At 38.8% G+C, this 15,366-nt stretch overlaps 1 protein-coding gene across 3 annotated transcripts in view; it reads right to left on the reverse strand.

Moving 5' to 3' along the window:
* DBT (dihydrolipoamide branched chain transacylase E2) overlaps nt 1-15,366 on the reverse strand; it is a 72,228-nt gene that overhangs the window by 11,990 nt on the left and 44,872 nt on the right. For 2 of the 3 annotated variants that reach the window (XM_017865145.1, XM_017865146.1), the window contains 6 exons: nt 12,565-12,686; nt 9,913-10,129; nt 8,744-8,910; nt 5,895-5,972; nt 1,391-1,582; nt 1,179-1,250 (listed from right to left, as the gene is read on the reverse strand). In XM_017865145.1, coding sequence (XP_017720634.1) covers nt 1,179-1,250; nt 1,391-1,582; nt 5,895-5,972; nt 8,744-8,910; nt 9,913-10,129; nt 12,565-12,686 — 848 coding nt within the window. The remainder of the gene's footprint in view (nt 1-1,178; nt 1,251-1,390; nt 1,583-5,894; nt 5,973-8,743; nt 8,911-9,912; nt 10,130-12,564; nt 12,687-15,366) is intronic. The other variant, XM_017865148.1, reaches the window with a different exon arrangement.

Consider the following 15,366-nt stretch of genomic DNA (forward strand, 5'->3'; position numbering starts at 1 on the left):
AGATCTAATTAAATCAGATCTAATTAAACTAAAGAGCTTCTGCACAGCAAAAGAAACTATCATCAGAGAGAACAGGCAACCTATAGAATGGGAGAACAATTTTGTAATCTATCCATCTGACAAAGGGCTAATATCCAGAATCTACAAGCAACTTAAACAAATTTACAAGAAAAAAGACAAACAACCCATCTTAAAGTGGGCGAAGGATATGAACAGGCACTTTTCAAAAGAAGACATTTATGTAGCCAACAAACATGAAAAAAAGCTCATCATCACTGGCCGTTAGAGAAATGCAAATCAAAACTACAATGAAATACCACACCAGTTACAATGGTGATCATGAAAAAGGCAGGAAATAACAGATGCTGGAGAGAATGTGGAGAAACAGAAATGCTTTTATATTGTTGGTGGGAGTGTAAGTAAGTTCAACCATTGTGGAAGACAGTGTGGCGATTCCTCAAGGATTTAGAACCAGAAATACCATTTGACCCAGAAACACCATTTGACCCAGCAATCCCATTACTGAGTATATACCCAAAAGATTATAAATCATGCTACTATAAAGACACATGCACACGTATGTTTACCGCAGCACTATTCACAATAGCAAAGACTTGGAACCAACCCAAATGCCCATCAATGTTAGACTGGATAAAGAAAATGTGGCACATATACACCATGGAATACTATGCAGCCACAAAAAAGAGTGAGCTCATGTCCTTTGCAGGGACATGGATGAAGCTGGAAACCATTCTCAGCAAACTAACACAGGAACAGAACACCAAACACTTCATGTTCTCACTCATAAGTGGGAGCTGAACAATGAGAACACATGGACAGAGGGTGGGGAACATCACACACTGGGGACTTGTCACATGGTGGGGGGCTAGGGAAGGGATAGCATTAGGAGAAATACTTAATGTAGATGACAGGTTGATGGGTGCAGCAAACCACCTTGGCATGTGTATACCTATGTAACAAACCTGCATGTTCTGCACATGTATCCCAGAACTTAAAGTAAAAAAAAAAAAAGAAAAAAGAAATAATGGACTTTCTAAGGCAAACTCAGAAACTTAAACCTACAAAATGAGGGGGAAACCTTAGAAATGGTTACTCTTCATTGTGTTGAGTCCCTGAATTTGCTTAAACTCCATTTTTCAGTTATCTAATACATGTACCTTAATTGATCCAAGGGCCCCAATGGCTACTTCAGGTGGCAATATCACTGGTTTGGCATAGGTACCACCAATCTATTTAAAAAAAAAAAAAGGAGAGTATTAAAAGTTAGGATTTTCAGGGAACAAATGCCAAGTGACATTTTCTATTTTTAATTAAGCATATGATCAGAAACCTTAAGCAATGGTTTATGTATTTCAACATTATTACTCACTGATCCAATGTTGGAAAGAGTAAATGTTCCTCCTGTAAGATCAGTGGTGCTGAGCTGACCCGCAGAGCCCAATTTCTGGAGGCGGTTCAGTTCAGTGGCGATGTCAAATATAGAGCAGATCTGAACATTTTTCACATTAGGGACAATCAAACCCTGTTCAGTATCCATTGCTATCCCAATGTTATGAGAAGCCTAAAAAATAAAAAATTATACAGTAGGGCTTTTAATGAATAAGCTAACAGCAAAGAAAGGATCAACCTTCACTGTCATCTAGAAACCACTTCCAAAACTTATTTTTACCCAATTGGTAGTGATTTAAAAGAAATAATTTAGGCCGGACATGGTGGCTCAAGCCTGTAATCCCAGCACTTTGGGAGGCCGAGACGGGCGGATCACGAGGTCAGGAGATCGAGACCATCCTGGCTAACACGGTGAAACCCCGTCTCTACTAAAAAAATACAAAAAACTAGCCGGGCGAAGTGGCGGGCGCCTGTAGTCCCAGCTACTCGGGAGGCTGAGGCAGGAGAATGGCGTAAACCCGGGAGGCGGAGCTTGCAGTGAGCTGAGATCCGGCCACTGCACTCCAGCCTGGGCGACAGAGTGAGACTCCGTCTCAAAAAAATAAAAAAAGAAATAATTTAAAATAATTTTAAAAGATTTTTGGGGCCAGATGCAGTGGCTCACGCCTGTTATCCCAGCACTCTGGGAGGCCAAGGTGGCTGAATTACCTGAGGTAATGAGTTCAAGACCAGCCTGGCCAACATGGTGAAACCCCATCTCTACTAAAAATACAAAAATTAGCAAGGTGGCACAGGCCTGTGATCCCAGCTACTCAGGAGGCTGAGGCATGAGAATCGCTCAAACCCAGGAGGTGGAGGTTGCGGTGGGCCGAGATTGTACCACTGTACTCTAGCCTGGGAGACAGAGTGAGACTCTGTCTAAACAAAGATAAATTTTTTGTTGATAAGAATGTAGGCAATAAGCTATTTCCCAACACTGTCAGTGCAAATGTAACTGGTACAGGTTGAGCATCCCCAGTTCAAATATCTGAAATCTGAAATGCTCCAACATCTGAAACTTTTGAGGCTGAAATGTCATGTCATGTAGCCAATTTCCTTGAAAACTGATTTATCACCCTGAGTCAAGATCCATCTTCAGAATTCTGTATACTGACAAATACAGAAATGTAAAGTTTTTATTTTCGATTTATTGGATGGATTAAGCATCTCAGCATTCCTTACTATGTGATAAAATACATATATAATAAAAAGTATATTCAATATTTTGTCCTTAAACATTATGCTGCATAGTTGTTGAAACAGTTCTCATTTTGTAATATTTAACCATATCAGAGCCCATCAATTAAAAAAAAAAAAAAAACGCAGCCATTGTTCTGGCAGGGCACAGTGGCTCGTGCCTATAATCCCAACACTTTGAGAGACTGATGCAGAAGGATTGCTTGAGGCCAGGAGTTCAAGACCAGCCTGGGCAACGTAGTAAGACTCCATTTCTACAAAAAAATTTTTTTTAATTAGCTGAGTATTATGGCACATGCCTGTAGTCTCAGCTACTTGGGAGGCTGAGGCGGGAGGATCATTTGACCCCAGGAGTTTTAGGTTACAATACGCTATGATTATGCATGGGTGACAGAGCAAAACCCTGTGTCAAAAAAAGAAAAAAAGAAAACTGTGTGGCCAGGCACAGTGGCTCACGCCTGTAATCCCAGCACTTTGGGAGGCCGAGGCGGGTGGATCATGAGGTCAGGAGATCAAGACCAGCCTGGCTAACACAGTGAAACCCCGTCTCTACTAAAAATACAAAAAGAAATTAGCGGGTGTGGTGGCAGGCACCTGTAGTCCCAGCTACCCGAGAGGCTGAGGCAGGAGAATGGTGTGAAGCCAGGAGGTGGAGCTTGCAGTGAGCCGAGATCTCGCCACTGCACTCCAGCCTGGGCTACAGAGCAAGACTCTGTCTCAAAAAAAGAAAAAAAAAATTGTTTCATGTACAAAAGTGTTCAAAACATTGTATAAAATTACCCTTAGGCTATGTGTATGAGGGGTAAATGAAACATAAGTGAATTTCATGTTTGGACTTGGGTCCTATCCTCAAGATATCTCCTTTGTATATGCAAATATCCCATAATCCAAAAAAATCTTAAATCCAAAACACTTCTGGTCCCAAGCATTTCAGGTAACGGATACTTAACCTGTATAGACTTTTTGGAGAACACATGACAATATGTACCAACACTTATAAAAATTTGTGTTAAGGAACTAAATGCAGAAGTATGTAGGGATACACAGGGATGTTGAGTACACACTGTTTATAAGTTTGAGAAACTGCGAATAATCATAATGTTTATAAACAGGTCACTGGCTACATAAATAACAAAGCTATATTTGCTGACACATAATGATGTTTATAATATAGCAAACAAAAAAGAAGGGGCTGGGCACAGTGGCTCATGCCTATAACCCAGCATTTTGGGAGGCTGAGGTGGGTGAATCACTTGAGCCCAGGAGTCAGAGACCAGCCTGGGCAACATGGCAAGACCCCATTTCTAAAAAAAAAAAAAAAAAAAAAAAAAATTAGCTGGGCATGGTGGCAGGTGTCTGTAGTCCCAGCTACTCGGAAGGCTGAGGTGGGAGGTGGAGGCTGCAGTGAGGCGATGATTGCACCACAGCATAGATATTCTCTGTGGGAATACTTCAGACAGGCAACAGAGTGAGACCCTGTCTCAAAAACAAAAAAAGAAACAAACAGAAAAAAAGCAAGTTAAAGAAAATATTAACAATTCTATATCTTGTAAAAAGTATGTGAAAATGAAATCCTAGAAAGATGTGTATCTCAACACAAACAATGAGTTATCTTAGGGTCATGAAATTGAGGGTAAACATCTTTATTTTCTTTTTTCTTTTCTTTTGTTTTTTTTGACACAGGCAGGGTTTCACTTTGTCACCTAGGCTGGAGTGTAGTGTCATGATCACAACTCACTGCAACCTCCATCTCCCAGGTATCATATGATTCTCCTGCCTCAGCCTCCCAAGTAGCTAAAACTATAAGTATGCACTACCATGCCTGGCTAATTTTTTTTTCTGTAGAGATGGGGGCCTCCTCACTTTGTTGCCCATGCTGGTCTCGAATTCCTGGGCTCAAGCCATCCTCCTACCTCTGTCCCTCAAAGTGCTGGGATTATAGGCAGGAGCCACTACACCCAGCCAACATCATTATTTTCTTGCCCGAAATTTTTGTGATAAGTATATACTTAATCAGGAGATATTAAAATTAAAATTAAAATTAATACAGCTGGCTGTATTAACCATATGGGAGCTGACCTCCCAGAATATCTAAGCTCACTTTCTGGTTGTACATTTCTTTTTTTTTTTTTTTTTTAATTCTCTTTTTGAAATAGAGTTTTGCTCTTGTCGCCCATGCTGGAGTGCAGTGGTATAATCTTGGCTCACTGCAACCCCTGCCTCCTGGATTCAAGCAATTCTCCCATCTCAGCCTCCTGAGTAGTTGGGACTATAGGCGCTGGCCACCACACCTGGCTAATTTTTGTACTTTTAGTAGAGACAGGGTTTCACCATGTTGGCCAGGCTGGTCTCAAACTCCTGACCTCACGTAATCCACCCACCTTGGCCTCCCAAAGTACTGGGATTATAGGTGTGAGCCACTGTGCCCAGCCTCTGGCTGTACACGTCTAATGATAAGTAAACTTAAGGAAAAGCATCTCCAAAAGAGTTCTCGGTCTTAAGAAACGTTCACTCCTCACAGAAGAGTTTACTCAAATTGAATTCAAACTTTTATTACTTTTCTCACTTAAATTATTCTTAATCTTAAAATTCAAGGAATTTGCCAGGTGTAGTGGTTCATGCCTGTAATCCCAGCACTTTGGGAGGCTGAGGCAGGAGGATTGCTTGAGACCAGAAGTTCAACACCAGCCTGGGCAACATAATGAGACCACGTCTCCACAAAAAATTTAAAAATTAGTTGGGCATAGTGGCGCATGCCTATAGTCCCAGCTACACAGGAGGCTGGGGCAGAAGGATTGCTTGGGCCTGAGAGGTCGAGGTTGCAGTGAGCCACGATCATAACACTGCACTCCAAACTGGTGCAGAGTGAGACTCTGCCAATAATAATAATAATAATAATAATAATAAAATTAAAATTCCAGGAATTCAGTTGTGAAAGAGCTGCTTCTTTTTGAGAGGGTAAGTAGAGCGGGTAACATAATCTGCCATACAGCTATATTTCCATTATTTTAAGCAGAAAACAAAAAAAAAAGCTTAAAAATGGTTTTAAGAATCTCCATATCTAAACAGTATTATTAAACACAAAAACAACAAAGAATTAGACTTAAGTTTAATGTTTCACCCCATACCTTTAATTCTAGTCTAAAAAAAATCACTATTTAAATTACAATAGAAGTCTCTCTAACCTACAAGCACATTTGCCCTATCTTCTATTAATAATAAGAACATTTTCACTCTGCGTAGCCAACCTTATATGTTATATTCTGGCAGTTTTCATCCACAGAAGCATTAAGGATAGGAAACTGTAGTAATCCCAAGGAAACAGCCTGTTTAACAGAAAAAGAATGCAATTTTAGCACTTTTAACTCAGAAGGGATAGGGAATTTGAAATAAGAGGTATAAAAGGAGGGAGAGAGAGAACTCTTATTTATGCTGAGTTTAATTTCAAGTCTACATGTACCTAGTCACATTACTGCCAATGTTACCTTCAAGCAATGTAGAACTAGGTCACCCTAATCATTAAAGAATAAAAGATAGTCAGGTAGCTTGTAAACATCAAGGAGATTTTCAAAATAATGATGCAGACCAGCCAAAGTTCCAAAGAAAATGTCTAAATTCTAGGTGATTTCCTCACTGACATGTTGAATCTCAAGATTTCCATGAGAAGTAAACCTGTGGTTCAAAACTAGGAATCAAAACACAAAAAAGCAGGTAAGCTATTTCCCTGTGTGGAAAGAACACGTGATGAGGATTTCAAAGCGCACTGACCATTAGATGCCAATTTGCTACTTGGTGTCCTTGGCCAGCTGAAGGGCAGAGATGGCCTGAACATTTACTTTACAGCTCAAGTCTCACTGAATAGCATTTACATTTTCCCTCTCTGCCGCCTTCTCCCTTTCTTTTTTCCTTTTGTCACTTACTACCATTTCTCTCCTGTCCATATTCAGATTTCCCTAACTGTATCCAAATGTTCTTGATATCTGCTCCCCTGCCCATTCGGGATCTAATAATCAAGTTTCATACCTTACATGTGGTGGTCATGCATTGTATTAAATTTAAAAGATAGTGAAATAAAAATGCTTAAGATCATTCTTAAAAAGAATTCCCTTCCCCACTGCCCTTTTCTGGTCCCTGTTAAAGTTCTTTACATGTATTGTGTTATTTTTCTCAGTGCATCAGGGGTCTTGATGGAAAAAAATCAAATTCTTGAACTAGAGAGTTAAGAAAAAAGTTTAAATATATAGAGACATTTCATAGTCATTAGTTTAGTTAGGACAGGTTAAGAGAGTAGATCAACTGAAGAAAAATACAACGAAAAGAACTGCTATGAGTTCCTTAATTTTTATGACTTGGAAGTTTTTTTCTTGTTTGTTTTTGAGACAGGGTCTTGCTTTGTCACCCAGGCTGGAGTGCAGTGGCATGATCTCAGCTCACTGTAGCCTCAACCTCTTTGGTTTGAGTGATCCTCCTATCTTAGCCTCCCGAGTAGCTGGGACTACAGGTGTGTGCCACCATGCCCAGGTAACTTTTCTATTTTTTGTAGAGATGGGGTTTCACCATTCTGCCCAAGCTGTTCTTGAACTCCTGAGCTCAAGCAATCTGCCTGCCTTGAGAGAACCCTTTCTTAGAAAAAAAAAAAGGGGGAAATAAAGGAGAACAGTTTCTGCCTCACAAGGCTCAAAGCCCAGTAAGTAAGTGAAGAGAAAACTGAGTAAGCACTCACAATGCACTGAGATAAGTCACAGTGGGAAACAAGAGTATTTAATTCAAATAGTGACAGCCACAGAAGGAGTCTGTACCTGACCACAATTTGGGATTTATTTGCAGGTGTTTGATGGAGAAGAAGGGGCACTTCGAGTGGAATTGTGTATTCTAGCAATTATGGGTAGCTTCATATTAGGGAGTGAGATAAGAACGGAGAGGCAGGCAGCGGAGACTTACAACACATTTGTATGCCACACTAAGGAGTATGGAAATTATCCTAAAGGCAATGAAAGGGAACCACTGAAGAGAATCAGAGAATATTACAATAATTTGATTTACAGAAGACCAGTCTTGGTGTAGTGTAGAGAAAGGACTGAACATGCTCGCATTAGAGACATCAGTATGTCCTTCAGAGTAGAACAGACCAGAATCTGAAAGAGCTTCTCCACCTGTTAGCTATAAGTCCTTAACAAGTTTCTCAACCTCTCTGAGCCCCAATTTCCTTAAATGGAAAGTGGGGACAGTAATATTTACATGTCAGGGTTACTTGAGAATTAAGAGATAATGTATACAGCATGCTTAGTATGGAGCCTGGCACATGGTAGCTGCTGCACAGTCACTAATGTGAGCTAGACTGTAAGCTGCTCAAGGTCAGCTGATGATCTTACTCCATTTTATACTGGTCCCAAGGCTTAGCACTAGAAATGATTCCCAGGAGCCTCAATATAAATTTGTTAAATAAATATTAAATATATGTCAGTGATATTGCAAAATTAATATCAAGTCTCATTTTAGTTCAAACCAGGACTTGGCTGGAGTGATCCTTTTAGGATTAAAGGCTTTACTTAACTGGCAGAATTGTCTCTACCTAGCTCAAAGATAAGTGGCTAAAAATATGATATAGACATTTCAATTTTATAATTTCCTATTAAACAAAGAAATGGCACATTTTCTAACTATTTGATGTGAAAAGTAATATTTTTATTCAAGGCCACAGTCAACACATTGCATGTTGGCAAAACAAAATTTAAATGTCCTACTTGGGGGGCCAGATGCGGTGGCTCATGCCTGGAATTCCAGCACTTTGGGAGTCCGAGGTGGGTGTGGATCACCTGAGGTCAGGAGTTTGAGACCAGCCTGACCTACATGGTGAAACCAAGTCTCTACTAAAAATACAAAATTAGCCAGGCATGGTGGCAGGTGCCTGTATTCCCAGCTACTCGGGAGGCTGAGGCAAGAGAATTATTTGAACCCGGGAGGCGGAGGTTGCAGTAAGCCGAGTTCGCACCATTGCACTCCAGCCTGGTTGACAAGAGCAAAACTCTGTCTCAAAAACACAAACAAACAAATAAATGTCCTACTCAAGCTTTGTTTGAAATGAATGAAATCTCACCTTTAAGAAGAAAGGCATAAAGGAGAGTTTAATTCCACGAGCAAAAGCAATGGGTTTTAATTCTTCTCGGAGCTTAACCAGTTCAGTAAGGTCAACCTCATCACAATAACCAAAATGAGGTATCTTCAGGGCTGCAGACATAGTCTTGACCATTGCTTTTTGAAAGCCTGAAAAGCATTCAATTGTTATTCATTTATTTAAATTCTTAAATTTCTTCATCCTTTTTTTTTTTTAAAGAAACTAAAATGGAAGGTTCTCTAATGTCCTTTACTCTCTCAGTTAAACCCTTCCTCTTACTACTCTCTTCATTATGTTACCTTACATTGAAAGTCACTAATTTCAAAGCTGGAACATTGACTGCATCATGACACTCAGTGGCAAATGCAATAACATAGCAGCAGGTAACTGCTTTAAACGCTGTGTTATATAAAACATTCAAAAGAATGCAAGCCATGTATTTCCCTAACAGCTTTCCTGCAAAGCCACTCTTCTGGAAGTTAATCATTCCAAGAGTTTATAAATAACAAATCAGAACTAGTTATTTTGAAAGCTAACTACAAACAGTGAATGTTTAAAACATCCTGTGTGTCTTCAAACAGAGCAATTATCAGTATACAAGTTTATACTTCAAGAAACCTGCTAATGTATTCCTCTTCAGAAGTTAATGGTACACATAAATTGGAAGTGTTTCCCGGAAAAGCTGTTATTTCATCATTTAAAAATTATGGCCAGGCATGGTGAGTGGCTCATGCCTGTAATCCCTGCACTTTGGGAGTCCGAGGAGGGTGGATCACCTGAGGTCAGGAGTTTGAGACCAGCCCGGCCAACATGATGAAACCCTGTTTCTACTAAAAATACAAAAAATTAGCTGAGCATGGTGGCATGCACCTGTAATCCCAGATACTCAGGAGGCTGAGGCAGGAGAATTGCTTGAACCTGAGAGGTGGAGGCTGCAGTGAGCCGAGATCATGCTACTGCACTCCAGTCTGGGAAACAAGAGCAAAAATCCATCTCAAAAACAAAATAAAAAAATAAATTATATGTTGACTGAAGTTGAACTTCTCTCCTTCAGTAAGACTTGAAAATACCATATTATATACGTTTACTGAGGTAGCTTCCCCCAAAATAAATGAACTATTGCCTTATATTATTGTTATTATTATCATTACCTTTTATGGGTTCTGTTTTGTCTTTGCCTGTGAATACTGGAGGTTTTGATACTGGTATAGGGATAGTCATGTCTTTTGGCTTTGGTGGAGGTGGCATAATTTCAGCTTTTGGTGAAGGAGGTAATATAGCTCCTGTCTGCTTTTCCAAATAGTTGAGGATGTCTTCTTTAAGTATTCTCCCATCTTTTCCTGAGCCAACAACTTCACTCAGCTTAATCTAAAAAATGATATATTTTAATGCCAAAATACAACTACTTAAAATATCATTAAACTTTCAAAATGGAATTTGATCAGTTGACGGTAAAATATATCTGTCCAATAAATTAGTAAAAAGAAATAACCTTTTCATTTTCTACTTAAGTAATCATTTATTACTTTGTATACACTGTTCACATGTGCATGTGGTAACCAACAGGTATCTATATTATATATAATCTAGAGCTATTTATGAAAACTTACTTTTTAAAAAAAATTTTGTAGAGACAGGGTCTCACTCTGTTGCCTTGGCTGGTCTTGAACTCCTAGCCTCAAGCCATCTTCTCAACTCAGCCTCCCAAATGTGCTGGAATTACAGGCGTGAGCCACTTTGCTCGGCTGAAAACTTACATTTTTATACTCAAGTATTTTAAAATCTCTTGCATAATTCTTACTCGACCTTTTCTATTCTTGGGGACTACATAAGAAGAGGGAGAGCTGAGAATTTAAGAGAAACTAAATGCTCTACCAAATTTAGACCAATGTTTCTGACGTTGACTATCAGTTAAAAACGTAACAGCTTAGATGATCATAATACAAAAGCTCTCTCAAATGTTATTTTTCTAGTAGTTGCTTTGGAAATATCAGTACAAAACATTTAATTCTATTTAAATACAAACAAACATAAGAGCTTGGAATGATCTCCTCACATATAGTATGTATTAATTTCTTAGGAATAGACCCCATTTCATTTGTATTAGTGCATCTCTAAGGATGACTAAAATAATAAAGGACTTTACTCAGACAAACACTAAGTGTGTAACAAATGGACTATGAAAATTTAAACAAATAATTTTTAGGCAGTTACAAACAACTGTAAATGCCATTGGTTCTTAATTTTAAACAAACTCAATTCATAAATATGTAAACTGAAAGAAAAAAGATGATTTCTGATAACTAAATCCAATATTTAATTTTTAGTAATCACACAAGCATTCTACCCAAGTATCCTATCCACATCTTTAGGGAGTGTTTTAGGAAAGCGAAATCATACATTTCTTCTATATATTCCTTTCTATATTATTAAGAAAAAAATTATTAAAATGCTTTATAGATTTCAAAGCAATATGTTAAATCATTATTTCATTGGATGCCCTTAATAACCTAGTGTTCCATGTTACTATATCTATTTTCTGCTATGCCAAATGGTCTTCATACTTAAACACATTTAAGGGTTACATAAAATTTCATCAAGGATACATAACATAATTTGACTTTGAACATGTATGCATCTTCTAATTTTTGGCTATATAAAATACAAGGAAGAATGTATCCTAGATGATTTTCTGGGGATTGTTCCCCTGTGGCAGGATAACTGGCTGAAAGAATATGAACATTTTAATGACTCTATTACATATTTCACAAAATACAAACTTTTATTTTTTTCCCACAGCAACCTTACTTTTCTCAAAAAGAGACAAATAAAAAGTCTCATTGTGGGGCACAGTGGAAAGTATTCAGGCTTCAGAACCAGAAAGACTTGTGTTCAAATCCCTAGTTCAGTCTACTTGGTTTCAGATAAGTTAATCAACCTTCCTGCAGGGTCCTTGTGAGGATTACAGATAATGTGTCTATAGTGTCTGGCACATAATGTGCTCAAATAATGGAGGCAATGATTGTTGAGGCTGTATGTAACGTCTAAGAGCACAGGTTCTGGAGTGATATAGACTCACTTTCAAATCCTGGCTCTGTTGTTGTGTTAGCTGTGTGACCTTAGACTAGTTACTTAAACCCTCCAAGTCTTAAAACAGCTCCTTATCTTACAGGGTTAAATGAGAATATGTAAATACCTATCCCAGTGCCAGGGAGCCACCCTGCCTGGCATTCCACCTTCCATTCAGTCAATGATTGGCAGAGGAAATACAAACGGCGGGCCTCCTTGCCTCAAAGCAGTAATTCTGGGGTTCTCCCCTTCACCCTCAGATCAGGCCGGAGTCTTTCTTTTTTTCCTTAGGACCATGGCAAGCTTTGGGACAGGCCAGGTGTTTGATATCATAACCATGTCTGGCCAATTTCCCTTCTCTTCCCTTTCTTATCCTGCCTCCTTCATTCCCTTTACAGGTTTTCCCTCCTTCAAATTCCTATCTGGTGCTGTACCTCTAGAATACCTGACCTAAGACCTGGTATTTACAAGTGCTCAATAAATGGTAGCTCTTACTGTTATTAGGATCCAAGAAAGAATAATAAAATCACACTGCTCAATTGACAGTAAGTAATAAGTTTACAACTTCTCTTTTCTCCCATGTATTTTATGCAACTATGATTTTCAGTAGCAAATATTTTCATGTTTCCTTAATTTCACTGAGCCATTTCATCATGGGATAGTTGGCTAATTTTTCAGAGGTACAAATGTACACTTTCTATACAATCTCAGACTTAAATATTAAGAGAACTTACATTGTTTTCCATTGCCAGACGGCGAACTGCAGGAGTTGCCAGTGTTTTCCGGCCCTTTATCTCTTGGTGTGTATGTTCATCATGGGACACTGCAGGAGTTTCAACAACATCTTCTTCTGAATCTGGTAACAAGGTAAAACTTAACTTCAGTTGAATTTTTTTTTTTAAATCTTAGTGGCCTATAATATCTAAATAAATTAAAGTTATCATCTAAATGTATAAAAGTTGAACTACTTCAGAACAGGAAAACACAACTATCCTAATGATATGGGTTGAGTGGGGGGGTGTGTGTGCTGGTACCTGGTACTTTTTAATTATTAGTATCTGGTGGATATGTCACTCCTGTTGAAATAATATAGCAGCTACAAGTTAAAAAAAGAGAGTTTTCCTCAAGAAATTTTAAAATGTGTTGTGGCTAGGTGCAGTGGCTCATGCCTGCAATCCCAGCAATTTGGGAGGTCAAGGCAGGCGGATCACCTGAGCCCAGGCATTCAAGACTAGCTGTGGCAACATAAGGAGACCCCATCTGTACAAAAAATTTAAAAATTAGCTGAGCTTGGTGGCACACGCCTGTGGTCCCAGCTACTTGAGAGACCAAGGTGGGAGGAATGCTTGAGCCCAGGGGTCAAGGCTGCAGTGAGCTTGCATCACTGCACTCCAGCCTGGATGACAGTGAGACTCTGTCTCAAAAAAAAAAAAAAAAATTGTATTTTAAACATTTTTCTAATAAAATTCTAATTTATATTTATAAACAGCATGGAATAAGGATCAAATGTAAGATAAATTACATGAAAGAATGGGCTGGGCACAATGGCTCACGCCTGTAATCCCAATACTCTAGCAGGCCAAGGTGGGTGGATCACTTACTTGAGCCTAGGAGTTTAAGACCAGTCTGGGCAATAAAGTGAGACTCCCTGTCTCTACAAGTGAATGTTAAAAATTAGCTGGGTACGATAGCACACATCTGTGGTCCCAGCTACACAGGAAGCTGAGGAGGGAGAATCACTTAAGCCCAGGAAGTCAAGCCTGCAGTGAGCCATGTTGGCACCTCTGCACTCTAGGTTGGGTGAAAAAGTGAGACCCAGTCTCAAAAAAATCCGCACCAGACAAGAATCATAAAATCTTTGACAATCTTAAACACTTTCCTGAGATGACATAGTATTTAAAAGCTTGCTCTACTTTGAATAGTTTAAGAAATGCGTGGTGGCTGGGCATGGTTGCTCACACATGTAATCCCAACACTTTGGGAGGTAAAGGCGGGAGAATTGCTTGAGGTCAGGAGTTCGAGATCAGCCAGGGCAACATAGGGAGACCCTCTCTCTATAAAATATTTAAAAATTAGCCAGGTGTGGTGGGGTGTGCCTGTATTCCCAGCTACTCAGGAGGCTGAAGTGGGAGGATCACTTGGGCCCAAGAAGTCAAGGCTGCAATGAGTCATGATCGCACAACTGCACTCCAGCCTGGGTGACAAAGCAAGGCTGCCTCAAAAAGAAGAAAAAAAAGGAAAAGAAAAAAGAACTGCTATGGCTAATGCTAATTTGGTTGTTTTATTCTCTAGTTCTGGATTCTTATAATTAGAAAAAGCATCTCAGGCTACTAGCATATATTTCTGCAAGCAAAAGAAAAATGTTTTTGAGAGCATTTAATTGTCAAATTCTGCTGTTAGGAAATCAGTGATGTATATGTATAGCAGAATCTGAATTGGTAGATTAAAGACTGACAGAACTTCTGAAAATGAACAGACAACTGAATTTGCTTTGACAGTTTTGACATTCATTTCTAAGTAAATAAAAATCTTCTACTACTACAACTGTAATAAGACAGTCTATTATTCCTCTTTACTAGTCTATGAATTGGCCCAGTGGAGCTACAAAGAAATTCTCTTAAAGGTGAGGAAGGGAAGAGAAAAAACCCCAAAACTTGTATTGAGCACCTATTATGTGTCAAATACTGTGCTGCATATGCAGTATCTTAATTTACTTTTCATTCCAACTGTTTAAGATAAGTGTTATTAACCCCATTTTACAGACATTTTAAAAAGTGAGGTTTGACTGAACGGATTGGCTCAAGGTCAGACACCTAATAAATCTAACTGCTGAATTCAGTCCTGGGGCTGACTCAGTCTGTGCTGTTTCCATTAGTTCACGGACCTAGTAAATTTTCTTTCTGGTCAAAGTAGCTAGAATACAACTCCTATAGTTCAAGGTATAATTTTGTTGAATTTTCAGAATCCCTGTATATTCTCTACATCTGTTAAAGTCATTGGAGAAATAAGTAAGAAAGATTAGCATGAGGAACCAAGATCCAAAGGAAAATCAGGGGATTCAACGATAGGAACCCCAATATGGTAGGAACTCCAATGCTAACTTGGATAATGCATATTTGCTGAAGACAAGGTATAAATATCCAAATATATCATATACAAAAATTATTACATTATTTCCAAAAGACCAAGTAATTTATTGCTACTCACCTTTCTGGAAAACGTTTTGTGATTATTAACTACAAAGTACTACCCTTTTAGAGTAAGTTGGGTGTAAATATGAGTGACGAACTTACTTGTGAGAAGTCACTCATATATTACTTCTAATAGTCATATAGTTGTTGGAAGAATGCTGTCTCTTAACCAAGTAATAAAATGCCACCTTACTACACAGCACTTTAATAATCTTCAAAGTGTTTTATTTTTTGCTTTTTTTAAAAAAAAAAAAATACAGACAGTGTCTCACTACATTGCCCAGGCTGGTCTTGAACTCCTGGCTTCAAGCGATCCCTCTGCCTTGTCCTCCTTCAGTGTTTTTA

The sequence above is a fragment of the Rhinopithecus bieti genome, unplaced genomic scaffold (assembly GCF_001698545.2).
Source record: "Rhinopithecus bieti isolate Rb0 unplaced genomic scaffold, ASM169854v2 scaffold_78620, whole genome shotgun sequence".
Classification (NCBI taxonomy): Eukaryota; Metazoa; Chordata; class Mammalia; order Primates; family Cercopithecidae; genus Rhinopithecus; species Rhinopithecus bieti.